Here is a 26,949-nt window from a genome sequence, read left to right as displayed (position 1 = left end):
AAAGTGCTGTAGGGACCAGGGCAAGTCGTGACCCCTGGAGCAGCAGGACAGGGGTAAACATGGCCCTAGGTCTTGGCAGGGCTGGGGCCCTGGGCATAGAGCCAGCGGGGGGAGGGCAGCTCAGGCTGCACGCAGCTGGATGTAGGAGCCTGTTGGCAGGGCCCCATGTTCCAAAGTGTCCCTCTCTCAAGTGCTAGGGGGACTTAAAGGCCGGGAGTGGTGGGGGCTCAGCAGGGCCAACTGGTGCCAGGGGAGGCTGTGGCCCCCTTGCCGTAGTCTAAAGGGCCGTGCTGCTGCCGGGGAGGGGGTGTGCCCAGCACCTGGGGCTGCCCTGGAGACAGCAGGAGACCCCAGCCCTGCGGCAGACTCCTGGAGCAGACGCTGGCCCTGCCACCGTCTATCACCACCCCCTTCCTCTGGGCTCTGCTGAGCAGCGTGGCCACTGCCAGCCACCCTGGCACCCTGCCCGGGGGAAGTGGAGGCACGTGCAGCACAACACAAAGCGGCATGAGAAGATGATCTGCGGCTGGGGGTCCCTCGCAGGCAGCGGCTACAGGCATTTGAGGAGGAAGGTGTTGCAGGTGGCTCCGCGGGGGCAGTCGCACAACCTGCCGATGCGGGCGCCCTTCTTCACGGCACAGGCCTGGCCGATGGAGCACTGCGGGGACAAGGGAGGCAGAGCTGTAGGGCTCCCCCCGACAGGGGCCTTTTGGCTTACCGCTGGGCCCCTGAAACCCCTCAGCAGCAGGGTCTCGGGGGTCAGTACGATTCCCCTGTGGGGCAGGGGCTGTATTCTGGCCTGCAGTTCGCTGGGTGGGCACTGGCTTCCCAAGTGGGGGCTGGGCCCTATCCCAGCGTTGGCACCTCTGGTTAATTGCCCTTTCCCCATCACTCGAATGCAGTGGTCCCCAATGCGGTGCCTGCGGGCGCCATGCCACCCACCGGGGCATCTATCTGTGCCCGCGTACTGTCTGGCGGATGAGCATCCGCTGAAATGCCACCAAGAAGCAGCGTCCTCCAGAGGCGTCACCACCGAAATGCTGCTGATTTTCGAAGCCTATTGACGTTGCCGCTTCTCGGCGGCATTTTAGTGGATGCTTGTCCACCGGCCATGGTCCGCGGTGGCCTGTCGTCCGTCGCCCGCCAGACGAAAAAGGTTGAGGACCCCTGCTCTAATGGCTCCAAAATGCTCCTGTCTGGCTCTGCTGGGCCCGGGTCAGGCCCCCACCCTGCACCTAGCCTGCTAAAGCAAACCCTCGGCCTGGAGCGTGGCTGGTCACCGACCGATCCCCAGGGAGCACGGCAGGGCCCCACCAGCCAGGGAGCTGCCCCTGGAAGAGGGACTCTCACAAACTCCGCTGGGCGGGCGGGCGGAGAAATGGAAGCTGGGGCCTGTTACCCACAGGGATCCTCTAGCCACGGAACCAGAAGGGGCCAGGTCGGCCCCGGCCGGTACCTTGGGGACTTGGTTATGTTTCTTCTCCCAGGTGGAAATCCTCTTGCTCTGCAGTTTCTCCAGCACGTCCTGCAGCTCCTCCAGCTGGGTGGGGTGAGACAAGGAGAAGGAGGAGGGTGAGTGCAAACTGCTGCCCCGGGCAGGCTGGAGGCGCTGGTCTGCGGGAAATTGCTGCTCTGTTAAAGGAGCGGGTGTGACAGGGAGTTACCCTGCCCCCCCCCCCCTGCCCCGCCTGATCCAGGGCTCCTGGCTTCACCCTCTCGTGAAACTGACACAGCCAGTTGGGGGGCTGAAAACTGCCTGCCCAGCCCCTCTCCCCCCATGCTCCCCTTTGCAGCAGACAGTCCCAACCAGCTGTCCTCACATGGAGCACAGGGACTGGGCTGTGACGCTGGCCAGCACCAGCCGCTTCAGAGGAAAGAGCAAGAACCCCGCAGTGATGGGGCGACGCTGCCCCCATTGGGTCTCCACCTGGCCTCTAAGAGTCTTTTCCTCCGGGGTTTGCAGCGGGGCTGCCCTGCCCTTCTCCAGACTACCTCAGCCTTCGGGGCCGTGAGGGACCCCGGGGGTCACCAGGAGGCGCGTGTGCATGCACAGTCACAGGCAGCCAGGCTGGGGTGAATGCCCTGGCCCGTGGGAGGCGCTGGGGGGTGGCACGGCAGGGCGCGCCCGCGCCAGGCTGGACATAGGAACTCACCAGTTGTTTCTCATGCGGCTGGTACGAGTGTTTCAGGGGAAAGTCCTGGGGTAGCCGGGCATCCACATCTGCCTCCTGGTGTGCCAGGAGAGCCAGGCAAAGCAGGACCATGGTGGATCGCTGCATGGCGGGGAGCTGTCCTCGGTGCTGGGGCAGGACTGGTGCCTGGTGCCAATGTGCCTCTCCGAGCGCAGGGAGAGACTGGCCTGGCAAGCCGCGCGCCCAGCCCACGCGCCGGGAGGGGGCTGAGGTTTGATAGGCTGGGGGCAGCACGCCAGGGGCTGGCACAGGGACCTCCTCCCCCATTGAGGGGGCGGGGGGCTGCTGCCACAGGAGGCTGCGGGGAGTAGGATGAATGGAGGAGTCATGGGGGGGCTGGAGCCAGGCGCCCGAGGGGGCGTTAATATTTATGAGAGGGTTAAAATGTGTTTGGCGAAGAAGAGGGGAATTAAATGTAACAAATCCCTCGGGAGCTGAGCAACGGGCAGCGAAATCTCTCTGTCGGTGTGTGTCTGTCCCCCCCCACGCCCGTCCATCCAGCTAATCTCGGTGTCTGGGTATCTATCCCCTCAGCGCTCATCTGTCTCTCGGCAGAGCGCTCTGGCTGGGCCCATGTGCACCATCTAGCTAATCACAGCATCTGTCTGTCCGTCCCCGAGGCGCCGGCTCCCGCGCTCGCCCGTGTCCACCTCTCCATCCTGCTGACAACTTGAGCTTGGACCAAATCCCAAGGAGCTCGGCGATTGTTCGGCACGTGAGCCGAGAGGAGGCGTCTGGCTGCCGGGGCTCTCCCGGGAGCAGCGCTTTCCCCTGTTTGCTGTGGGGTTGGAGCCAGTGTAGGGACAATGGACCCGTCCCTGCTCGGTTCTGCCCCAGGACAGATCAAATCCCGCCCCAGCTCTGCTTGACTTTGCCAGGTGGGTGCTGGGCAGCTTTCCCCTGGCCCGTGTCAGAACTGGGCTGTGGGCACAGGGCCCGGGCCCCATTTGCAGCTGTCCAATGGAACCAGGTTACAAGTTCCTGCTGCAGACGGGGGGGGGGGGTCCCCGAATGCACCCTGTCGCCAAGGTTACGCGCGAGCCCTCATGCCTCTGGCAGCTGCTGCCCTCCCGGGCCGTGAGCAGGGCTGCTGGCATCTGGGCACCTTGGCGTTCCCAGCCGCCAGCCCGTGCCAGGCCCCGGGCAGAGACGCTGACTGCGCTGGGCACTCCCGAGCTTCAGGCTTTCCCCTCTAAGCCACTGGAGGAGGCTCTGCCCCGAGCCAGGAGCTCTGCACGTTCCCGCCCGCTGGGGGTCAGGGCACCCGGGCTCTACCCGCTGCCCTGCTGGGTGACAGCCCAGTCCCTGCCCCTCTGCCTGCCCTGGCTGCGAGCGCTTCGGGGCAGGGCCTGGCCCACGCCTGGCACAACGGCCTCGAGCTCAGTCGTGATGGGGCTATCCTCGACTCCATGGGGCAGTGTGCCCGGCTGGACCAGGAGCAGATGGGCCCTTGTATGGACGGGGGTTTTGGTTGCAGCTGCTGTCGCAGAGCCGCTTGGCCCCTCGGTGCCAGCCCCCAGGGATGCCGCCCCCTGTGGGACAGCGCCTGGCTCCCGCCTGGCACTCGCCCATCCCCGTGAGCTCACCCTGGATTTGTGCCCAGTGCAGGGCCTGGGGACGCTGGGCAGAGCCAGTGCTGTGGGGAGGCAGGGGCCTGCGAGCTCCCCCCACATGCAGCAGATGGATCTGAGGTGTCATGGGGGGTTGGGAGGTCTCTGGGCAGCGCCTGGCACAACGGGTGGATCTGGGGGGAGGGAGAAAGCCGGCCCCAGCCCTGCCCCACCAGCCCGGCATCGCTGCGCGGGCGCTAACAGGCGCCTTCCTGCCCCCAAGCTGCTAGAACGAGTCACTCCCCCGAGTACGAGGCGCCGGCCCGAGGGACCCCCCCACCCCCCACTGGCCCAGCGCCAGTCCCCTCCATGAATCCAAATCAGCAGAGTCCCCGCCCCCCGGCCCTGCGCGCCATGTGGCGGGTTATGTAAGGGATGGACAAGCCCTGCTAATCCGCCCCCCCCCCCCCCCGTAATCCCGCCAGTCTGCACTGGGATTAACCACATCCTGCGGCGCGTCGGGTGCCTGGCCAGGGGGTGACCAGCAGCGCCCCGGGGTGGCTGATGGGGGAGCGGCACCAGTGGAGGTTGGAAGGGGGGGTTGCGGATGAGCAGTTGGGTTTGAGGAGAAAAGGGGCTTGGTGGCCCCCGGTGGGGGGAGAGCCGGGGGGCACGAGCGGAGATGGGGATCAGCTCCATCCCATCAGCCTCTTGGTCTCTCCTGGCCCCCTGGGCCCTTATGTCAGGGGTCAGTGAGGCTGGCCCAGGAGTCTGGCTGCAGCCACGGCAGAGGTCATGGCCCGTCCCCGGGTCCGTCTGGTCACTAACGGAGCGTCACAGACACCCAAGGGGGCTGGCGACTCGTGTTGTTCCTGGGGAAACCGAGGCACAAAAAGGGCAGCAACTTGCCTAAGGCCACACGCTGAGCAAGTGGCAGAGGCTGGCATAGACCCAGGAGTCCCGGCTCTCCCCCCTGCCTGGTTTTCTGGAGCCAGCCCTGCTGCCGCTCCTCGCTGAGGGATGAGTCCGTGGGGAAGCCTCAGCTAAAAGCCATTCATATTAATCTGCCTCACGCAGCCAGGGAGGGGCTCCAGGGCTGAGCTAGCAGGGGGCTGTGGGACGAGAGTGAGGGGCCCCATCAGAGTGGGGGCTGGGCTAGAACCCCCCCATGGGGCTAGAACGCGGGGGCTTGGCTGGAGCAGACCCATCACGATGGCGCGTGGGAAAATCCGGTGCCCCCCCTTCACCCCCAGCCACACAGTGGCCCCCGCCAGCCCCAGCCAAGCAGCCCCTTGGGCCCCCGAGCTGCCTCATTAGTGCAGCGCTGGGGTTCAGGGGCTCCCTGAACAGCTCATCTCGCCCACGTGGCCGGAAATCTCCTTCCCTGAGTGACGCAAATGCCCGGGGGCTCAGGGCAGGCGAGCGGGCGGGGGGACGGGGGGGGCCCGGGCTGCAGCTTCTAACAGCTCAGCCATGTGGGAATGAGCCTGGCGCTGCGGCCTGGCCCCTCCCTGTGTGTCGGCCCCAACGGGGGATGGGGGGTGCCAACCGCCCCAGATCCCAACGCCCCACTGGGGGGCACGAGCATCTGCAGCAGGGCCCAGGGCAGGGACAATGAGCCCCCGGCAGCCTAAGGTCTCTAGCCAGGGGCTGAGTGGCACCGGACAGGAGCCGGCCTGATGGGCGCCCAGAGTCCCTGACTCCGGCTGCTCCATGCCCAGGAGCCCCCCTGAACACCCAGTGCGGGCAGGCCCGGGGCTGCTGCGGGGCCGGGGCGCTCGGGAGGCAGCCGGCTCCCTGGGCACCGGAGGAGGAGGGCGGCGGGAGGCAGCGCTAACGCTGGCACTACTGGCTTTTTGCCATCTCTGTGTAGAGCCAAAAATCCAGGGCTGGGCCCTCGCCCTGCTCAGCCCATCAGCAGAGCCCTGCGAGGGCCGGAGCCCCCCGTGTCGGTCCCAGGTGGGGCCGGCGTCGGCTCAGGCAGCTCCCGTGCCCTGTTCCCTCCAGCGGCAGCAGGACACAGAGCCCGGCCCAGCAGCACTGGGGCTGAGGGGCTCCCCTGGCAGCCGTGCTGACCCCCATGCCCTGTGCTGCAGGGTGTGGGGGAGGGGTGCGCTCTGTGCGAGGGGGGGCTGCGATTAGATATGACATTCACCCCTGGCAGGTTGTGGTGTCTTAGCCCTGCCTCCAGCTCAGGCTTCCCCTTGTTGTTCCGGTTGGATCTGATCCTTTTCTTCACTTCCGGGCCCAATCTGTTGTGTACGTTGCTGTCGCACAGCTGCTGAGGCCCCCCCCAGAGGTAGCTGCATTTCAGTGCTAGGTGAAGCAAACCCCATGTTTCTGCGGAGCTGGTTAGGTGCTTTGAGATCCTCACAGCAATGTGTTCTCATTCTCTGCGCCCGGAGCCGCCCGTCCCAGACCAGCCCAGAGCCGGGTGAAAACTAAACAGGATAGTTTATTAACCAGAGACACCACCCACCACTGGCACGGGGTAGGTGGGGGCTCATAACAGAAAACAGCCGTGCCACTAGCACGCCCTGCGATACGACCCAGCTCCCTGCAACGGGCCGGGGGCAGGCTCCGCCCAGACCAGCCTTTTCCTGCACCTCGTGCAGCCGGCAGCATTAACGCTTTAGTCTAAAACGGCACATTTCTAGCCCTTTTGGTTCCCACGAAACACCCCCCCCCCACGGGTCAGCAGAGAGCACAGAGAGAGGCGCCAGCAGCCTGGGGTACAGTGCTGACTCTGGAACCTAATGGTGGACAATTGCCTGGCTGAGCATTTTAGTAGAAACAGCTGGGCAATGTGGAATTGTGGGAGGAGTTTGGGGGTTGTGGGCGGAGCTTGACTGCGGCTACTTATTTCCTTCCAGTCAAAAGCCTCCTTGAGAGAATTGAATGTGCCCCAACCTGCTTTCGTTCTTCGCGAGCGCTCACCTTCCTGATGCTCATTCCTTGGCCCAAATGGACGTATTGCTCAACGTCTTCGATTGGTTCTCCACTGATTGTTACTCGGGCTTTCGGCCAGGTACCAAACCGCGTACATTTCGTTTTGGAGCGGTGAATTTTCATTCCAACTTGGCTGCTTTTTGTCTTGAGTTCTCGTAGCATTTTCTCTAGGCTGGTAGTATTTTCAGCGATCAACACAATATCGTCCACGAATCTGAGATGGTTTCACTGCTCTCCGTTGATGTTGATTCCACCCTCCCAATTCATCCGCCGCATTAACATTTTGAGGCAGGCTGTGAAGAGTTTCGGGGAAACCGTCTCTCCTTGTTTCACACCTTTCTTACCTGGGGTGCGAAGGGGGGTATCAAACAAAGTTATAGCGGTAGTGCCATCAGAATTTGCTTCCTGTGTAGTTTGATATAGTTTGTGTCGATGCCCTGCTCTGTGAGAGCTTTCAGCCCCGCACTGGTCTCTACGCCGTCGAACGCGTTTTCATCGTTGACGAAGGCACTACAGGAAGGGAATGTGTAGACATGCGAGAGCAGGCCTATTGGACGATAGTTCTTTAGATCTTCACGATTGCCCGTCAAGGAAAAATCAACAAGGCAACACGCGCCAGCCTCTTCCACTCAACGGTACGGCCAGCAAGGTTGTACGGCAGCGAAACGTGAGCGCTGACGAAGACAGAGGAGCAGCAACTGTCTGTCACGGAGCGGGCGAGGGAAAGAACAATTCTGGGAACTTCAACCCGCGCCCGAGTCCCCAGGGAAGCAGAGTGGAGTGCGGGACGTCGTCGTTGAGAGCAGGTACAGTGAGGCGATGGGCCCAGCATCTAGTGAGTCTCACTGACAATCGATGGATTGCAGCTGTCACCCAGCGGTCCCCGCGGGAACTGAAATGACCACGGACGACCTCCAAAGAGCTGGGAAGATGTTAGCGTGAAAAGACCTGGCCGCACGTGGAGGAGGAAGGCCAGGATACGAGACGAACGGAAGACGTGTTGTGCTCAGTACAATCTAGACAAGGGCTGAAGGTGTCAGAAGCCTCCTGTCTTCCCGGGCTTGCTACAAACCTCATGGCAGGGGGAGATGCCCCCAGTAAGGCAGCCGGGGCTGATTCCAAAGGGGCCGTGCGGAGCAGGGCCTCCAGGGCCGGGGACAACCCAGCAGCGCCGAGGGCAGGAGCGGCTGGGATCCCGCAGCCCAACACTGGCTGGGGACTCTCTCAGGTAGCCCAGGAAAGGGCGTGGGTGGCTTGATCCAAGCCCTGTAGGTGATCCGATGAGCTGGCCCGCTTGCCCGGGGCTACCTGGCCTCAGAGTCCCCCGTGTTTTAAGGGCGGCGTGGGGCAGGCACAGGTGCAGCGTGGCTCCTGAGAGCACTTTGCCCGTCCCAGGGAAGCAGTGGGCCAGGCTGCTCTGCCCTGCGTGGGGAGCCTGGTGTGACCCAGGGGCTGGGGGTCGGGGAGGGAGCTCTGGGCCATTCAGAGCACAGCTGGGGAGCTGCATGTGGCCCCCCTTGTTCCTGGCCTGGCAGTGCCCCACAGGGGGGGAAGGGATTTATTGCCATGCCAGGTGCCCCAGCAAGGCCCTGGAGCTGACTCGGCAGGAGGCACCAGAGGGGGACGTCCCAGCTGCACAGAGACCGGGGAGTGAGCCAGGCTGGCCAGGGCATGAGAGCTGGGGCTGGCTCCCTCGCCCGGCCCCTCATGCCAGCACTGACACCAGTGTGGGGAGAGGGGGTTCGGCAAGTGCCCCAGGGGGCCCCTGGAGATGCTGTGCCCCCCGTCCCCCAGCCAGCCCTGGGAAAGCAGCTCTCCGGCCAGTCTGGTCCCTGCTGCCCCTCACATCTCGTCGGCATGGACTGACTTAGCTGCGTCCCTGCTGGCTCCGGGTCCGTTCCCCTGGGGCAGCCCCATGGGAGCCGCCGGCTGCTCCAGCTGGGTCTGAGCGGACGTGTTTGTGCCCTTCTTCTGGCTCCCGTCTGCCCCTTCCACTCCATCCTCCGCCGCGGCCTCAGGCCCCAGCTGCTCCCCCACGGGTGGTTCAGGCTCTGGGGCCAGTGGCTCCTGGGTGCCGGGGGCTTCGGCCAGTTCTGAGAACTCCCCCTGGTTCAGGATGTTCCTGGAGATCACTGGGGTGTGGGGGGAAGGGCAGCGTTAGGGGCTGGCTGCCAGGGCGTGCCCTGTGCCAGGGGGTGGGGGAATGGGGGGTGCCCTGTGCTGGGGGCTGGTGGGGCAGGGGGCCCTGTGTCAGCAGGGTGGGAGTGCCGGGGGGCCCTGTGCCAGTGGGGTGGGGGTTCGGGGGGGAGACAGATGCTGTCTGTGGCCGGGTCTCTGGACAGATCCCTTTGGGCAGCGCCAGGCCAGGCAGCGCCAGGAATCCGCCCTGGAGGGGAACAGCTCCGGGGAGCTCATTGGAGAGGGTCAGCCCTGGGGCAGGGTGTTCGGTTCTGACCCCTCCCTGGGTCCATGGGGAAGCTCCGCCCGCCCCCCAGCTCAGCCCCACCCCCCAGCGTCCCGGCTGTTACCTCCGGTGGGCTGGTAGCCGTCCTGGCTGCCCCGCGCCCCCCTGCGCAGGGGGCTGTAGCTGGGGAAGATGATGAGTCCCAGGGAGAAGATCAGGATCTGCAGGAGGAGGGAGACAGTCAAAGCCCAGCCCCTGTGCAGGAGTGAGGGGGTGGGGGTTGCTTGGGGGGGGGTCAGTGGGTGCACAGCGGGGCCCGGGCTGTGTGGGTGTGCACAGGAGCGGGACTGTCTGGCTGTGCAAGGCTGTGCGTAGACGTGGATTGTGCGCAGTGCTGTGTGGGTGTCGCCGTGCGCTTTGTGCCGTGCGAGGCGCCATGGGCTCTGTGCCATGCGTGGGGCCGTGCGCTCTGTGCCGTGCGAGGCGCCACGTGCACTGTGCTGTGCGTGGGGTCGTGCACTCTGTGCCATGCACTCTGTGCTGTGCGCTCTGTGCCGTGTGAGGCGCCACGTGCTCTGTGCCATGCGTAGGGCCGTACACAGGGCCGTGCGTTCTGTGACGTGCGAGGCGCCACGTGCTCTGCCATGCGTGGGGCCGTGTGCTCTGTGCCGTGCGCAGGGCCGTGCGCTCTGTGCCGTGCGAGGCGCCACGTGCTCTGTGCCATGCGTGGGGCCGTGCGCTCTGTGCCGTGCGCGGGGCCGTGCGCTCTGTGCCGTGCGCGGGGCCGTGCGCTCTGTGCCGTGCGAGGCGCCACGTGCTCTGTGCCATGCGTGGGGCCGTGCGCTCTGTGCCGTGCGCGGGGCCGTGCGCTCTGTGCCCGCCCCGGAGCAGGCCGTTGTGGGGCCGCGGGCGCGGGAGCTCGGCCCATACCAGGACGCAGGTGCTGGTCTGCGCTGCCTTGCTGGACGTGGGTTTGATCAGCGCTTGCAGCTTTCGCAGCTGGCCCAGCAGGGACCTGTGGGGAGGAGACAGCGTCTGAGGGGGGCTCCTGAGGAGGGAGGGGCACAGAACCCAGCAGCGAAGCCAGGCGGGTGCTCACCCACTGGCCTTTGTGCCACCATCGTGTCAGGGACCCCCTGCATCACCAGCCACCCTCCAACACCCCCGCACCTTCCAATGGCTTCCCCACAGCTCTGCTAATGCACCCTGATCCTCAGGGGCTGGGACCGGGGGCGCGCTGGGAGCCAGGACTCCTGGGTTCTCTCCTGGCTCTGGGAGGGGAGTGGGGTCTAGCGGTTAGAGCAGGGGGGGCTGGGAGCCAGGACTCCTGGGTTCTCGCCTCTCTTTGGGAGGGGAGTGGGGTCTAGCAGTTAGAGTGGGGGGGGGGCCTGGGAGCCAGGACTCCTGGGTTCTCTCCTGGCTCTGGGAGGGGAGTGGGGTCTAGCAGTTAGAGCGAGAGGGGGCTGGGAGCCAGGACTCCTGGGTTCTCTCCCAGCCCTGGGCGGGGCGTGGGGGCTGGTGGATGCATTGCACTCACAAATTGTGTTTCTCCAGCTCCTGCACCTTCTTCTGCAGCTGCTGGTTCTGGGCTGAACATGCTGCCACCCTGCCAGGAGAAGAGAGCAAGGGGGGTTCGGGTCCCTGCCGGCTGGCCTCCCAGAGCCCTCCCTGCCCCCGCACGCCCAGACACCTGGTGCCCGTGGCACAGGCTCTGCCGGAGAAGGGTCAGCTCGGCAGTGGGGGATGCTCCGGTGTCTGGCTCTGAGCAGGGCCGGCAGTGCCCTCACGGGTGGGGTCTGTGCACGGGTGGGGCCCGCTCTCACCGGTTCTCCAGCCCGTCGATATATTCCTTCTTCCGCCGCCGGCTGTCCTGGGCCGACTGCTTGTTCCGGATCTTCCTCCGCACCTTCTTCAGGAGTCGCTCCTCGGCCTGGGGGGCAGACGCCGCCTGAAATCTCACCGGGGCGTCTCCCCCTGCCCTCCAGCAGCGCAGCTCATGTCCCCCCAGGCTTCAGGGGTCCCAGCTGCAGGGAGCTGGTTTGGGGGGGCAAGTCCCTGTTCTTGTCTCTGGTCTGAGCCTCCCCAGGGCTCCCCTGCCCTGGGGGTTAACAGCCTCTCTGTGGCTGCAGCCCTGCCTGCCCTGGGCATGAGGAGGGCTCCCAGCCCTCAGGCCCTGCAGGGGCGGGTAGGGCCAGGTGGGTGGCGCTGGACTGGCCACTCCCTGCCCTGGGGCCGGCTGCACCGGCTTGGTGGAGCTGGTGAGTCATAAAACCTGCTGGCCGCATGCCTGAGGCAGGATGGGCTCCCCTGTGGACAGGCTCTGCCCTGCAAACGTGCACCAGCAGTCACCCTCTCCTCTTGGGCCTGCGCACATGGGTACGCTCCCGTGCCCTCGTGCAGGCTTGCACGCTCCTTGCACGCTCCTTGCACGCTCCGGACGGTACTGGCTCCCACCCGCACACTCACGCCCGCTGGCTCCTGTACCTTGGTGAGGGGCAGGTTACGGGGCAGGGACACCCCCTCTTGCGAGAGCAACCGCTTCTCCTCGTCCGTCAGGAACAGATCCGGGAACTGCAGCTGCTGGAGAGAATCACGTTCTGCAGAGCCCGGGGCGGGGTCCTCCCTCCCCTTCCCCCATCCCCCCCCCCATCCCTCTGGGCCGGGGAGGGGCACGACTCTCTCTGATCCTAGAGAGGGCTTGGGGAACGGGCGGCACCTCGGGCACTGTGGGCAGCTGCTCAGCTACAGGTGGGGGGCGTGGGGCGTGGGGCGTGGGGCGTGGGGCTGGGACCAGGGGAAAACCAAGTGTTTTCCTTGCTGCTGGGGGCAGGGGGGAGCCGAGCCCCCGCTGGACAGTCCAGCATGAGGAGGGGATCCTGACCCGACTCACCAGGGTCACAGCTGCCTGCATGTCCCCAGCGCTCACCACCATGGGCACCGTGCCAGGCCTGGCCAGGGCGGACGGGGGTGCAGACGGCAGCTCATTCACGATGCAGGCGTCAGGGATCAGCAGGGGGGACGACCAGTCACCTGGGGCCAGAGACAGAGCACGGGGGTCAGGGATGAGGCAGGGATGGCTGCTTCCCTGGGGCAGAGCCCCGTCCCGTGTGCCCAGCCTGGGAAAGGCGGGGCGGGAGCGCTAAGGCCGGGACTGAGTGGGGATTCTGCTCCTCTGGCCCATCCCCACGGCCCACCTCCACCTGGGCGAGCGTCCCTGGGCGTGGGGGCCTGAGACGCTGCCCTCAGCCCCCCCCCCACACCTCTCTGGTTCCCAGCTGGGAGGGGGGAGGAGCTGCTGGGGCTCGGGGCCGGCGGGGGCTCAAATGCTGATTCTTGTTCCTGGGGTGAGGGGCAAAGGCCTGGGGTGACGTCGGGGCTCCGGGGTACAAAGTGCAGCAGACAGACAGAGAGATGGGGGGGGCAGTGGAAGGGATGGACAGGGGGGCATGTATGGGAGCTCCCAGCATGCAACGTGGCTGTCTCAAGCTGCCCCCTTGCACGCTGGGAGCGCTCATCTCCGCCGGCCCGCCCCATCGGCAGGACAAGGGGCAGCGTGGAGCATTCGGGGGGACGACTGACTCCCCTCGCCCTAAGGCTGCAGTTCCCCCCCCCCACTAAACACCAGCCTGGGAGGGGCAGGGAGCCCAGCGCCGGCGTCTCCGCTGCTGTGATCCGTGCCCCAGAGTCAGCCGCCCTGGACAGCAGAGGGCCGGCTGCCCCGCGCCGCGCTCACCCAGCTGGATGGAGACCACGTCGCTGTTGAGGGGGGCGCTCTGGTCACAGAAGGCGGCGGGGGCCCCCTCGCTGGGCTGGGGGCTGGCTGAGCTGGGCTCGTCCGAGATGCCACTGTCGCTGCCCGGGCTGTACACCTCGTTGGGGTCGATGAGCACGTTGAGGAAGTCCTCGGGCTCACTGTCGTTCAGCCCCTGCAACGGGCACCGGGGACGTTGGCTGGGGCCGGCAGCCCTGGCCTGCCCGGCACGGGAGGCAGCCCAGGCTGGGCTGGTATGTGGCTGGGAGACACCCAGGAGCCGAAGGGGGCACCTCGGGGTGGTGGGCGGTGCTAGGCCTCGGAATGGGGCTGGGGCGCCCAGGCCCTGCCTGCTGGCGCTTTCGGCAATGCCAGGGCCCGTCTGCCGCGAATGGGGCCTGACCTCCCTTGCCCGGGCCAAAGCCCAATGGGACCCTTCTCTGGCCCCTGGCTGCATGTGGTGGGACCGCTGCTGGCTCCCTCCCCAGAGGTGGCTGCCTTAGAAGGCTGGCAGAGAGGGATCCCCCAGGCAGGGAGGGGCCAGGCCAGCCTTACCCCCCCAGGGAGGCAGGCAGGGCCCCATGGGGCTAAGGCCCTGGGGCAGGGCCCTGGGAAGCGCGGACCCCACGACCTGGGCTATGTTGCTCCTGCCCCCGGGCTGCAGAGCAGGTGACCTGGGGAGTGTCTGAGCCCCCGGCTTGCCCTTCCCCTCCCCCCCCTGCATTTGGCCTCCGACTCACGCTGCCCCCGCTGACTGCCCACTCCTCAAAGCCCTTCTCCAGGGCGGGAGCCTGCTCTGAGAGGGCGAACGGGGGATCTGGGCTCGGTACGGTGCTGGTGGGGAACGGCTCGAAGAGAACAGCCTGGAGTGCGGGGCTGCCGGGCTCCCCCATCTGGGACGGACAGACAGACAGACAGAGAGCAGGTCAGGCAGTGTCACTGCCCCTCTCCCCCCGCCCCAAGAGCACCAGGCACCCCACGCACCGCAGGGCTGGCTGGGCATCCCCTCACAGGAGGCTGCGCCCTGGGGACCCAGCGATTCAGCCCAGCTGTGCAGGGGGAAGGGCAGAGCCGCCCAGGCCCATCCCTAAGGCCTTGAATTTCACCTGCACAAGTCTCACCTGTGGTCTGTGAGCGGGGCCCGTCATGTGCAGTGCAGGGCCCGGCGCTGCTCCCCCCAAGCACCCCTCTGAGCACCTGTGGGTCACACGCTCGCCACACAGCCAGACACGCAGTGTACATGCAAACTCCCACGGCACATGTGCACACGCACACAGTGAACATGCGTGCAGAGCCACACGCGTGTACACACACACACGGGAAACACTTTCTGCTGGTTCACAAAGCCCTGGCTGCGAAGCTGCGTGTCTCCCAGGAGGTGCCTGGGGAAGTCAGTCCCTGGTCCCGCTGATCGCTGCGTTTCTATAATCCCCTGGTTCCTGAGCGCCAGGCGCCGGCTGGGAGTGGCCGGGGGGCTCCATGCCCGGTGCGGGGCCCCCAGGGCTGGGCCTGGGGCGACTATGCGGCACAACCTACCTTCGCCGTGTTGCAGGGAGCAGGTTGTTACCCAGACAGACGGGTTGCACCTAACACTGAAGCCTTTTGCTTCAGACCAGGATCTCCGGCATCCTGGACAGCCCCAGCCAACGCCCACCCCGGGGCCTTAAAAGGGCAAAGGGCTCCTTGGCACCCAGTGCACCCGGCCGAGGCAGGGGCTTTAGCTGCCAGCGTGTGTGGCGGGTGGAGGCTTCGGGCCTGGCTGTTGGCAGCCAATGGACTGGATTTCCCTGCAAGGGCCCCGGGCCCAGAGACACAGGACTGCAGCCCCAGGACTATGCCTGGGGTGTGGGGAGCCCTGCAAAGAGGGGGGCAGGAGCTGTGGGGAGAGGGCCGTGGGTGTTGCTCTCCAGCGCCCCCCTGGCAAAGGGAGGTGCGTCGGTGCGAGGTGCCCCTTCTTACGCATTGTCCCCTGGTGCTGCTCAGCCCCCGTATTTCTCCCCAGCCCCTCGGGCTGGGGTGGCAGGTCGGGGAGGGAACAAGCAAACAGGCCAGGTTGTGGTGTCCTGTGTGTGTGACAGCTACAGCGCTCGGGCAGCTCAAGCCTGGCCCAGTGACCTGCGGGAGCCTCATGGTGTCCCTCCTCCCACGCTTAACCCGGGACCGCATCCTTCCTGGCATGGCCAGCCCATCGGGCGGCAGCACCACCCACCCTGCCGGCATGCACTAGTCCATGGCAGGCACCCGCCCAATCACACACTGGGTCACGTGATCGCTCACACACACAGGGTCACACGTGGAGTCACATGATCTCTCTCACACACACAGGGTCTCTCTCTCACACACACAGGGTCTCTCACACACACAGGGTCACACGTGGAGTGTCATGATCTCACACACACAGGGTCTCTCTCTCACACACACAGGGTCTCTCACACACACAGGGTCACACGTGGAGTCACATGATCTCTCTCACACACTCAGGGTCACATGTGGAGTCACATGATCTCACACACACAGGGTCTCTCTCTCTCTCACACACTCAGGGTCACACGTGGAGTCACATGATCTTGCACACACAGGGTCTCTCTCTCACACACACAGACACAGGGTCACACGTGGAGTGTCATGATCTCTCTCACACACACAGGGTCTCTCTCTCACACACACAGGGTCTCTCACACACACAGGGTCACACGTGGAGTGTCATGATCTCACACACACAGTGTCTCTCTCTCACACACACAGGGTCTCTCACACACACAGGGTCACACGTGGAGTCACATGATCTCTCTCACACACTCAGGGTCACATGTGGAGTCACATGATCTCACACACACACAGGGTCTCTCTCTCTCTCACACACTTAGGGTCACATGTGGAGTCACATGATCTCGCACACACAGGGTCTCTCTCTCGCGCACACACACACACACAGGGTCTTATGCGCAGGCACACACACACCTCTGGTGTCACACGCACAGACCCACCCTGCTGAAATTGCTGGTCCCATCAGTGTAACTTTACTGCAGCAAACCCTGGGTCCTTTGTAGCTTGTGCAAACTGCTCACTCGGGCTGACCTCGCCCCGGTACATTCCGGCTGTCAGTGGAGTCTATGAAGTGGCACCAGCGGGGGGGGGAGGGGGGGGCAGCCCCGGCGGAGTTTCGTCTCATTAGCGAAGGAAGGGGACGCGCTGAAGGGCTCAGGAGATCTCACCAAGATCTGATTCGCACTCCTGCTAAAATCTGGCCCCAGCCCCGTCTGGCTCCCCCAGGGCTGCTGGGGCTTTGAGTCTCCATTTACAAAGTGCATTGGCTCTAGTGGGGGTGAAGAGAGCTGGGGGGATGATCGTTACACAATAGCAGTGAGTGTGTGTGTGGGGGGGGAGTGTAGCTAGATAGCTGGGGGGTGTATGGGTCTAGCTAGCTAGATTGGATGGATAGCTAGATAGCTGGGGGGTGTATGGGGATGGGTAGTTAGATGGGGGGCGTGGGGGGCTAGATAGGTTAGTTTAGACAGATGCTGGGTGTGTAGCTGGAGGGATAGCCAGAGGGGAGTTTGCGGGGATGGATAGCTAGCTAGCTAGGTGATGGGTGTGTAGGGGATGGAGGGATAGACAGGCGTGGGGGGGGGGTAAATGAGATCACAGTAGATGAGGATGAGGGGAGGGCACCAACACCAGTGCTGGGAAGTTGCTGGGGGGTCGCTATCTGGCAGAGCCCAGGCACACGGATGGGCCCATTAGCCAGCACTGAGCTGCCAGCCCCGGGCTGGGCCAGGGAAAGGCTGGCATTGCCCTTTTAAGCAGCTCGCTGGCAGGTGGAGGAGGTTGGACCTTGACCCACCTGAGGTGGGGCTGCAGGCAGCTCTGTGCAGCCAGTGCGAAGAAAAGTGCTTTGTCCCAGGATGCAGACGGGCTTGGCAGGATCCTGCCCAGGGCCGGATCCTCCTCTCACTCCACTGGGCTGGTGTAATTCAGGAGCCAATGGGGGGCAGGCGGAGGGGCTGGATCAGACCTGGGCAGTGGTACTGGGTCAGCCACCTAAAACCAGGGCTTAATGTGTATCGAGGCTTCCAGGGCTGAGCTCCGGCACCTCTGGGGCTGGCAATTCATAGCCCCAGCGCCTCTTTCATTCCAAATGACGCTCTGCCTATGACCCCTCACGGCTGGACAAGCCCCGGATCCCAGGGGTTACTGATGGGGAACAAGGCAGAGCAAAGAACAGGCTTCCCCTACCCCCACTCTCACTCTTTCCCCCACCATCACTGCTTCTTTTCCTTTGGCTGGGAACTGTCCTTCAGGGGTCAGTGCGCTGCCCTCGAGCAGGGGGGGGGGGTCAGGACAGAGCTGAGGGGCAGGGTGTTGCTGGAAGGTGTTATGGGGCCATCAGCTGCTGGGTTTGCTAACTAGCTGTCTGGGGCTCTCAAAGCCGTACAGAGGTTTTTAGGGCCCAGGGGCAAAATCTGCAACTGAAGCCCCCCGCTACCGTGCCAAGAAAGTGACCCCTGAGGGGAAAGGCCCCAGTGTTGGGGTGTGATTAGGGGAGCCCCACACACCCCCTGCAGCAGCAGCTCCTGCTCCAGGCATCGTGACCTGGTGCGCAGGGTCGCAGCACGGCTCAGGATTGGCCCAGTCACAGGACCCCCCGTGCCAGATCGCAATGCCGCTCGGTTTCGGGGCCTGGGGAAAACTGTCCTGTTCCCCCCTGGGTGGCCCTGGCCCTGCATCCTCCATTTCCCCACTGATTTTCTCCAGAATCACCCGGGGTTTGTCCAATGAAGACTAGAATCTTCCCTAAAAAACCCAAAACCAGTAGGAGAACACCTCAACCTCTCTGACCACTCAGTAACAGACCTAAAGGTGGCAATTTTGCAACAGAAAAGCTTCAAAAACAGACTCCAACGAGAAACGGCTGAACTTTAATTAATATGCAAATTAGACACGATCAATTTAGGCTTGAATAGAGACTGGAATGGCTGAGTCATTACACATATTGAATCTATCTCCCCATGTTAAGTATCCTCACACCTCTTGTCAAACTGTCTGTAATGGGCTATCTTGATTATCACTACAAATTGTTTTTCTCTTAATTCATTAGCCTCTTAGAATTGGTAGGACAACTCCCACCTTTTCATGCGCTCTGTATGTATATATGTCTCCTCCCTATATGTTCCATTCTATGCATCCCATGAAGTGGGCTGTAGCCCACGACAGCTTATGCTCAAAGAAATGTGTTAGTCTCTAAGGTGCCACAAGTCCTCCTGTTCCTTTAGAGCCTTCCCTGACATTTTGGAACAGGCCGGCTGCAGCTTTGAGAAGTTATCCCGGGACAGGGTGACCAGGGTGTGGGGGTGGGCCATGCTTGCACGGACTTGGCGTTGTCAGCTGTCGCTCGTAACACGGGTTAGCTGGCAGGGGCTGGGCGCTCCAACAGCCGTGTCCGCACTGGGATGTAAACGTGTTAGCAGTGCACCTTCTGCCTAGGCCTCGTCCACACTGGCGGTGGCGTGGAGGGGTCAGGCTCCGGTGCAAAGCCGGCTGCCCGCCCTGCAGTGGGTCTCTGCACCCGGAGGTGAAAGGCTCTGGCAGGGCGAAGGAGCGGGACCCTGTGCCTGGCTCGGGCGCACCAAGAGCCGCGTGGGGCACAGACCCACCTCCCTCGCCCCCACGCTGCTCTTTGTTGGGGCGTGCGGGGAGCGGACCCCACATGTGCCATGAGGAGTGTGCAGGGTCACTACCCCTAGTGTAGACATGGAGCCTGGCCTGGCACGGGGACGCTGCCCCTGGACTGGGGGGCAGTGAGGGGGGGGCGGGCTCTGGATCGCCTTGCTTTTCATTGGCCCCTGTGCGATGCCACTCGCCGGTCCTCCGCCTCCCCATTGGCGGAAAGCGCTTCTCCGGCCACGCCCCTTCCGAACGCTCAGCCACAGCCCGCACTGGGCCCGGAGACAAAGTAGCGAAGGTGAGTCCGGGCGGGGGGAGCCCCCGGGCCGGGCCTGAGTCCCGCCCCCGGCGAGGAGCCCCGTTCCCGGGCCTGGGGCGGCAGGGCAGGGCCGGCCCCCCCTCTCCAGCCGGGCCCCCCCTCTTCCTGCCCCCCCCGCCAAGCCCCCCCTCCCAGCCCCCCCCAGCCGGGCCCCCCCTTCCAGCCTCTCTACAGCCGCCCCCCCCAGCCGCCCCCTCCCCCTTCCAGCCGCCCCCCCTTCCAGCCCCCCCGCAGCCGGGCCCCCCCTTCCAGCCTCTCTACAGCCGCCCCTCCCAGCCCCCCCCAGCCGGACCCCCCCTTCCAGCCTCTCTACAGCCGCCCCTCCCAGCCCCCCCCAGCCGGACCCCCCTTTCCAGCCTCTCCACAGCCCCCCCTCCCAGCCCCCCCCCGCCAGGCCCCCCCTTCCAGTCTCTCTACAGCCGCCCCCTCCCCCTTCCAGCCGCCCCCCCTCCCAGCCCCCCCCAGCCGGACCCCCCTTTCCAGCCTCTCCACAGTCGCCCCCCCCTTCCAGCCTCCCCCTGCGTTCAGTCGCCCCCCCCTTCCAGCCTCCCCCTGCGCCCTGGTTGCACCCCAGGGCCAGACCCTGTAGGACCCCCCAGGCCCGCATGCCCCCACCCCCGCTTGCTCTCCAGCTGGGTCTGGGTTGGTTTTCTACGGGTGGGGGGGAGGGTACGCCCCCCCGCCCAGTCTGTGTTTGTGCTGCCGGCCCAGGGCTGCTAAAAACCTGCCCCTCCTGGCCTTGCGGGGGCCCCCTGACAGCCCGGGGCTCTTGGTAGCGGCTGACCCAGCCTGTCCAGCATGGCTGCGCTCCGGGTTCGCCCACGGGACCAGCCGGTCGCTCGCTCTCCGGGGACGGGTATTTTTAGAAGCGCAGCGTGTGATCTCCGGAAGAGGCGAAGTTCCGGGCAGTGGTGCCAGGTCGGACTCGAGCTGGGTCAGGCCAGGAGTTCTCCCCTGGGCTGTGCGCCCCGGGGGGGCATGAACAGCTTTCAGGGGCTCCGAGCGGGACGGGGGACTCCTGGACTTCTCTGTTGGCACCTAGGGTCACCCTCGGGAAAGCCCCCCCAGCTGTAGGGGGTGATGGCTCCCCCATCACGTCACATCACATCAGTCATGATAACTAGATGTTGTTGGTACTGAGGAGGGCTGGGAGAAGGTGGCGCTGCTGTGGGGTCAGGGGTGGGGTGAACACTGGGAGCCGGGAAGGCCTGATGCCCTGTGCGTTTGGGCCGCTGCCTTTCTGTGCCTCAGTTTCTCCATGAAACAGGCTAACACCGCTTAAGTGCGGTGCCCTCCCAAGGCACATGTGACGTAGTAGTTAAGGCCAACCAAGGAGTGGGTCCCGCTCCTGTGGGGATGGGCACGGCGGAGCTCTTGCCAGGAGGTGATGCGGGCGAAGCTATGGAGAGCCACGAAGTGCTGTACGTGGCCTGTCCCGGGTGGCAGCCCTTGCCGGAGCATGCGGTGAGGAAGAGTGAAGGTTTCACTGAGTGGAGACAGGTCCGTGCCTTTCCCATCCTGTCCGGATGTTTTGGAATTGCTGCCCCTCTCTCGGGGTAGCCGTACCCCGCTCGTTAGGAAGTACACCAGCCTGTGCCCTGCAAACCCGCTTATAAATACTCCCAAGGGAACTTTGATCTTAAGTCCATTGGTTGTCTGGGGGTGGGAGAGGGTTCAAAATTCCCAGCGTTGTTGGCTGGATGACTTGGGAGAGCTCAGAGCCGGCGCTGGCTTTGCACCCTGGAGAACTTGCCCGAACTTGCTCAGGACACTTCGGGCAAATCCGGGCGGGCATGTGGGCTTCCTTTCCTGGGTCACTGGAGTCCTGAAATTCCCAGCTAGCTTGAGGACAGGCTGGGATCCCAGCCCTCCTGCTAAATGCCTGCTGGCTTGGGTCAGGGCGCGCATCCTGAAATCTCCTTGTTCTGGGTTTTTCCCAGACAAGGGGCCAAGTTCCCCCTGGTGCGCCCCACAGGAGTTAGCAGGGTCTGTTTGCCCCAGCTGGTGCCAGCCCTACCTTGGGGGCAGGGGGTTAAGGCCCCTTGGTCTCCTGCAGGGCAGCCTCACCCAGGAGGAATGTGCTGGGAACGGGATGAGTCACATGCTGTAACCAGAGGTCGGAAGTGCCTGGGAGCTGAGATTTGCTAAAAAAGAAGAACAAGAGTACTTGTGTGAGATTTGCTAGGAGATTGGGGGGGTGGGGGGAAGTGTATTAAGCTCATCCATTCCTGGCCTGGCGGGGGGGGAACTCGGGCTGGGTCGTTAATTGTTCCTGCTCTGGGGGGGCATCCTTCCTAGATGGCCTCTTCTGGGGCAGCACCTGACAAAAGGGGCTGGTGCCCTGTCTTGTGTTGGGGAAACCCCCGCAGCTAGGAACCCCGTCCCAGCCGCCCTGCGCGGCTCCCCTGAGCCCCGTGGCACCGGCGGGGCCATCCTGGAGCAGCTGTTCTGGGGCTAGGGTTAAACCCGTAGCTGAACTGGAGGATGGCTCAGCCCGGCCCACGGTGCCAGCGAGAATGAGAGCCTCTGGAGCACGGGGTGCGTTGGTCCCCCTGTGGCATCAGTGGGCGGGGGGGGAGGGGGCGGCTGGCCAGCCACGGTTGGGTCTGCTGATGTCTGTTTTGCATTTGCAGGGCAGACGCTGCTCGCGGAGGACACTCCCTCCCCTCGCTTTCGGAGGCAGGCCGAGACTCCTGCCGGGCCGTGCGCCCCCCCGAGGGGAACACAGGGAGCAGGAGAGGCCTTTCCAGCCGCTCCGGGGCCATGGCTGAGTGGCCGGGGCCCAGGGCCGACCCCGAGCAGATGATCTGGAGCCCTGGCTCCAGCATGGCTGCACTCCGGTCCCCCACGGGCTTGGAGGTGAAGCTGGGCTCCCTGGTGACGCTGCTGCTGCTGACCATCTTGTGCGGCCTAGCTCCACTCTGCGTCTTCCGGCCACACGGGAGCGGGGCCGGTTCGTTGGGTAAGGCCCGGCCTGCGGGGAGCGCCAGGCTCCGGGGCAGCTGCCGCTCAGCACGGCGAAGAGGCGGCCCTGGCCCCGGGCTCCAAGTGTCTGGTGACTAAGCGGCCAGACCCAGGGTCTGGGGCAGCATAATCACCCCCAGGGCACGCGGTGGGGTGGGGTGGGGGGGACGGCTGAGACCAGAGCGATTCACCCAGGGTCAGTGGTGGAGGCAGGATCAAAGCCAGGCTCCTGCTGGCTGTTCTGCCGCCGGGGGCTCTGCTAGCCCCTTCCTCGGCTCCGCTGCCCGGGGGGAGGTTTGGGGGGACGCCGCTGGCAGCCGGAAGCATTGAGAACCCTGCAGCATTTCACTGCCGCTGAGCCGGAGCCTGGGTGTCCTCCTGGCTAGTGGCACCTGGGGCCGGAGGGCAGAGAGATGGGGCTGGGGAAATGCACTGGCGTTCCAGGACGGGGGCTCGGTTTGATGGGCTCCAGGCGCCCGGCTGCGTCTGTGCCCCTCCCCCCGAAACGTCACTGGCCGGGCAGTGCTTGGGGCAGACTGTCTATTCGTAACTCGCCGAGCGGCACGTGGCTTTGCTCGTCGCCCGCAGGCTCCATCGGACCCTGAAGGGGTCCCATCTTGGAGCCCAGCTCGCTGCCCAGTTGGCTGGCAAGACACGTTGGCACCCTGGCAGAGCAGCAGAGCCGTGCGTCTCCCTGCCTGGGCTCGTCATTCGTGTCTCCCTCCCTCCCTCCCTGCCAGACACGCGCAGAAAGGTCCTGAGCCTGGTGAGCTGCTTTGCGGGTGGCGTGTTCCTAGCGACCTGCCTCCTCGATCTGGTCCCCGACTACCTGGCGAGCATCAACGAAGCGCTGGCGTCCCTGAGAGTCACGGTAAGTGTGTGCGATGCCGGAGGCCAGATGAGACGGGCACAATGCTCCTTCTGCTCTGTGTAACAGGAAGCACCCGGAGCTGGGGTCCCCGTCGGGCCGGGCGCTGCCCTGATCCCTGGTGGGCTCTGTGGGAGACCCCCTGCTGCTGCACGCTCAGGTCTGGTCGGGGGCTGAGGGGAAGCCGTGGGGCTCTGGACACAGGCCTGGGGCGGGTGGTTTGTGGGGAGCCCTGGCGGGAAGCACCGAGGCTCTGACTGAAGTGGGATTTTCAGGGCTATGGAATGGGGGATGGCTGGGGGGCAGTGGGGATGCTCTGTGTGCTGAGAGGCAGAGCTCCTGGCTGGGGTGGGGTGGGGAGGGGGCTCTGGGGCTGGGCAGGGCTGCCCGTGGCCAGGGCCTGTTGCTGTTTGCAAACCCGGTGTCCCTGCAATGGCTGGGGGGGCGGTGGTGCTGGGCCGGGCAGAGTCTGGCCTATCGCACGGCAGGGGCTTGTGGTGACTCACTGGAGCCGTTTGCCTCATTGAAGATCCTTCCCCCCCCCGCACCCCCCCCGCCCCCGCCTGGCCTTCCCACGCAGCTTCCTGGCAGCCGCGGCCCCAGCTTCTCGGCAGTGATGCCTTCTGCTTCAGCATCACTGGGGGGGCGTTCTGGGGCGCCTGGCTCGGGGGGGTCTGGGGGAAGCCGGGGGCTAGGCTGGGCCGAGGTCTGATTAAAATCCTAGCAATGCCCCTCTGGCCCCAGGAACCTGCAAAGGGAAAAGCCGACTCCCCGCTCGCTGCTGGGGGCAGGCCCCCATGCTCCAGCCGGGCCCCTCGCTGTGGCGGGGGGAGCTGCAGCATGCAGGTGGGGGCAGCGCATTGTGTCCCCTGCGACCGGTGGCGCTGAACCCTCTGGAGCTGGAAATGGGGGGCCCCCTGCTCTGCCCCCCACCTCCCGAGGGGCGTCGCATGCGTAGCAGCAAGATGGCTGCGGCGGGGGCGTCTCTCGCCCCAGGCGGGCAGGAGGTGAGGCCCTGGGGCGAGGGGACGGGGCACCTGGGGACCTTTGGCACCAGCCCTGTGGGCCCGGGGAGGAGCGGGAGGTGCCGAGCTCCTCATTGACCTGCCTTTTCCCTCTGCAGCTCCAGTTCCCCCTGCAGGAGTTCATCCTGGCCATGGGCTTCTTCCTGGTGCTGGTGATGGAGCAGATTGTGCTGGCCTACAAGGACCAGTCTGGCTCCCTAGAGGAGACGCGGGCTCTGCTGGGGGCCTCGGCCCAGGACAGCACCGTGCAGTCCCAGCACTGGCAGGAGGGGCCCCTGCGTCCCGCCTGGGGCTCTGCCCAGGAGCGCCCCCACGTGCACGTTGACTTCAATGCGCACTCGGCCATCCGCTCCTTCATCCTGGTCTTCTCGCTCTCGCTGCACTCCGTCTTCGAGGGGCTGGCCGTGGGGCTGCAGCAGGCCAGCGCCAAGGTGCTGGAGATCTGCCTGGCCCTGCTCATCCACAAGTGCGTCATCGCCTTCAGCCTCTCGCTCAAGCTGCTGCAGGGCCGGCTGCGCCCCCGGGCCGTGGTCGGCTGCCTGCTGCTCTTCGCCCTCATGTCCCCGCTGGGGATCGGCCTGGGGGTGGCCCTGACGGAGACCTCGGGCGCCCTGCACCAGCTCTCCCGCAGTGTGCTGGAGGGACTGGCCACCGGCACCTTCATCTACATCACCTTCATGGAGATCCTGCCGCACGAGCTCAGCTCCTCCGAGCAGCGGATCCTCAAGGTCATCCTGCTCCTCGCCGGCTTCGCCCTGGTCACCAGCATCCTCTTCATCAAGATCTGAGCTGCCCACGGCCCCCACTGCCAGGGACAGACCAGGACTGTGGGGGCAGATGCAGCCCTGCGGCGGTTCCTGGCGGATCCAGCTGCCTTCTGACCCGGGTCTGGTGCTTGGGAACCCTCCCGCTGCAGCCCCGCGGAGAAGCGATTCCCCAGCCTCGGCCAAGGAGCAGCACGTCCGCCCTGTCGGCAGGAGTTCTGGCACTTGTGCCCCTGCTGCCAGCAGCGTGGGATGGATCTCAGGACTGGCGGGGTCTGGCCCTGCACTGGAGGAAATGCTGGGGGTCCTGCTCTGGTAGAGTGCTGGTCGGTCCCTCTGCACCCTGCCTGCTGCCAGGACCCAGCGCCCCCTGAATCTAAACCTGCCTGGGGCTCAGGGCAGCTTCCTCCACCCTGGCATGGCTCCTCTAGGGCCCCAGCCTGGCCATGCCAGGGGAGAGTCAGAGGATGCTTCAATAGGAGCACTGCCCCGTAACCCAGCCGCAAAGCCCTCGGGCGCATGCTTGGCTGAGCTGGGGCCTGCGGGGGCACCGGGGGCTGTGGTAGCTTCGCTGCCCCCAGCTCCTCGGCAGGGGCCGGTTGCCCAGCTGGTAGCATTTCCCTCCCCATCCCCGGGAAGGCCGGGACGGCGTGTTCCTAGCCGAGCCCTCAGACCAGGAGAGTGCAGGGCGGCATGGGGCTGGCTGCCCGGCAGTCTTCCATGCTGCTGGGCTGGGTAGCGGGTTGGGCCTGGGCTATCGCCCTGTGCCCTGCAGTGCCAATGCCTCCTTCCGCTCCCCTCCCACTGCCGTTTTCAGCCAATTGGAGGGCAGTGTGTCCTAGTGGCTAGAGCACTGGACTGGGACTCAGGAGCCCTGGGGTCTGTTCCTGGCGGTGCCCTGGGCAATCTTGGGCAAATCACTTCACCCTCTGTGCCTCAGTTTCCCCATCTGTAACTGGGGGACCGTGATCCCAACCTTGGTGCAGTGCGACGGCTGAGAAGAGGAGCTGGGAATGATGAATTTTTTTTTTTTTTAAGGAATACAGAGTAAAGACTGAATCTGTGGCCTAGTTATACACACCGGGCCGGCGGCCTAGCTCAGCCAGTGAGATCAGTGACGTGGCGCCGGTTCACACCCGCTGGAGGGTACCAGTTCCTGTACCTGTGGTTGGGGGGGGATGTCCCTACCGGAGCAGTGCCGGGGCAGTCCCCTGCTCGTACCGGTATAAAAGTGCCTTAGAGCCATCCAGCGTGGTCCCCGTCCCGCATGGAGTCTTCCAATGGAGCCACTGGTGTCGCCCTGGGCCGGGCCAAGACCCCGAGGTGCCAGGAGCTGCGCGGATACCGAACAAAAAGATGGGCCTGCCTCGAAGAGCTTCCAGCGTCTACAGTGCAGACCTGGCTTCCTGGGCTACACCATCCAACGGCCTTAACCCCACAACACTATTTTTATAAACAGCCTCTTTCCAGCTGCCTGGGAGGTGGTAGGAAAGCCACGCCCAGCCGCTTTACGTACAGAGAGTCTATTTTACTAACTGCCCGTTTCTCCTTCCCGCCTTGCTGGTGGAAACGCAGCTGTTTGGTTAAAATACTGACAGAGAAACTTTGAGAATTTGAAAAATAAAATGACTTTAATCTCTGTAGCTTCTTGAGTGCTGTGTTTTTAACCCTCCCCCCCCCAGGTCAGATCTCCAGGGCAGTGACGGCTCCTGTTTTTTAAAGAGCCTGGGCCTGTGTCCGTCCGGGGTGCACAGACGGGCTTAGCTACGTGGCTCTAGCCAGCTGCCCACGCCATGTCCGTGTGGGTCCTGAAAAGGCCCTGGTGCGCTCGGCCCAAAGCTGGAGCTCGGAGCGCATTACGGGACCCTCGGGGTGCAAGGGCAGCGGGCTTGAGCGAGGTCGATCTCCATCCCAGCTTGGTGCGCGCTGTTTGCTCTGACACAGCCAAGGGGGCCTCCTGGACGGCAGGCCGCTTTCTGTCAGCCCCACTGAGCGAGGTGGTGGTGGGGCACAGCAGAGCCCTCATCCGTGCAGGAGCATCCACGTCGCCTCTAGAGGGAGCCGCTGCTCTGCATGGTCCCTGCATGTTCGCACTGCTGTTATCCTCCTGCACAAATCTCGGCAATCCCCCGGTAATCCCTTAATGCACTCGGCAGTACCTTGGCGTAAGCGTGTTCGTCTTTAACTCCTGCCTGGGCAGTGCCGGAGCAGGTCCGTGAGAGCAGAGCCCTCTGGGCCAGCCGTGAGCCCCTCTGCTGCTAACGGGGTTTGAATCCTGCCGCTTCTGTCCCCCCCGTTCACACCTACGTCTACAGCTAGCCACTCAGCCCAGTGCCGGGACTTAAAAGCACCATCCTTGCCTTGTCGCCTCACATCGGTTTACCCAGTTCCCCCGGCGTACCCGGCCCATAGGGAGCCTGGGCCAGCGCTTGGTCAGTTTCACGAAGCAGGACAAAGCCAGACTCTGGAGTAACAGAGGGGCCCGAATGTCGCTCGTGT

At 64.8% G+C, this 26,949-nt stretch overlaps 2 protein-coding genes across 5 annotated transcripts; one reads left to right on the top strand and one right to left on the bottom strand.

Moving 5' to 3' along the window:
- Positions 1-496: 496 nt before the first annotated feature.
- Positions 497-14,515, bottom strand: CREB3L4 (cAMP responsive element binding protein 3 like 4). Of its 2 annotated transcripts, XM_065574606.1 has the most exons (12): positions 14,383-14,515; positions 13,587-13,739; positions 12,829-13,021; positions 11,986-12,125; positions 11,580-11,675; positions 10,919-11,025; positions 10,633-10,701; positions 10,026-10,110; positions 9,220-9,316; positions 8,559-8,823; positions 1,457-1,540; positions 497-658 (listed from the first exon to the last, which is right to left on the bottom strand). In XM_065574606.1, exons 2-12 carry the CDS (start codon positions 13,737-13,739, stop codon positions 631-633), a joined length of 1,317 nt encoding a protein of 438 aa, XP_065430678.1. In that variant the 5' UTR covers positions 14,383-14,515; the 3' UTR covers positions 497-630. The 2 variants fall into 2 exon arrangements, with proteins under 2 accessions (XP_065430678.1, XP_023964346.2); XM_024108578.3 differs by lacking the exons at positions 497-658; positions 1,457-1,540 and having other exon boundaries at positions 8,400-8,823; positions 11,580-11,672.
- Positions 14,516-18,652: 4,137 nt separating this feature from the next.
- On the top strand, positions 18,653-26,093 carry SLC39A1 (solute carrier family 39 member 1). 3 transcript variants are annotated; one of them, XM_024114420.3, is made up of 4 exons: positions 18,653-18,808; positions 21,463-21,791; positions 22,534-22,664; positions 23,785-26,093. In XM_024114420.3, exons 2-4 carry the CDS (start codon positions 21,593-21,595, stop codon positions 24,472-24,474), a joined length of 1,020 nt encoding a protein of 339 aa, XP_023970188.1. In that variant the 5' UTR covers positions 18,653-18,808; positions 21,463-21,592; the 3' UTR covers positions 24,475-26,093. The 3 variants fall into 3 exon arrangements, with proteins under 3 accessions (XP_023970188.1, XP_023970189.1, XP_065430130.1); XM_024114421.3 differs by lacking the exon at positions 18,653-18,808 and adding an exon at positions 19,866-20,329; XM_065574058.1 differs by lacking the exon at positions 18,653-18,808 and adding an exon at positions 20,341-21,000.
- The last annotated feature ends 856 nt before the right edge of the window (positions 26,094-26,949 follow it).

The sequence above is a fragment of the Chrysemys picta genome, chromosome 20 (genome assembly GCF_011386835.1).
Source record: "Chrysemys picta bellii isolate R12L10 chromosome 20, ASM1138683v2, whole genome shotgun sequence".
Taxonomy (NCBI): domain Eukaryota; kingdom Metazoa; phylum Chordata; order Testudines; family Emydidae; genus Chrysemys; species Chrysemys picta.
This window is presented reverse-complemented; position numbering and strand designations above follow the sequence as displayed.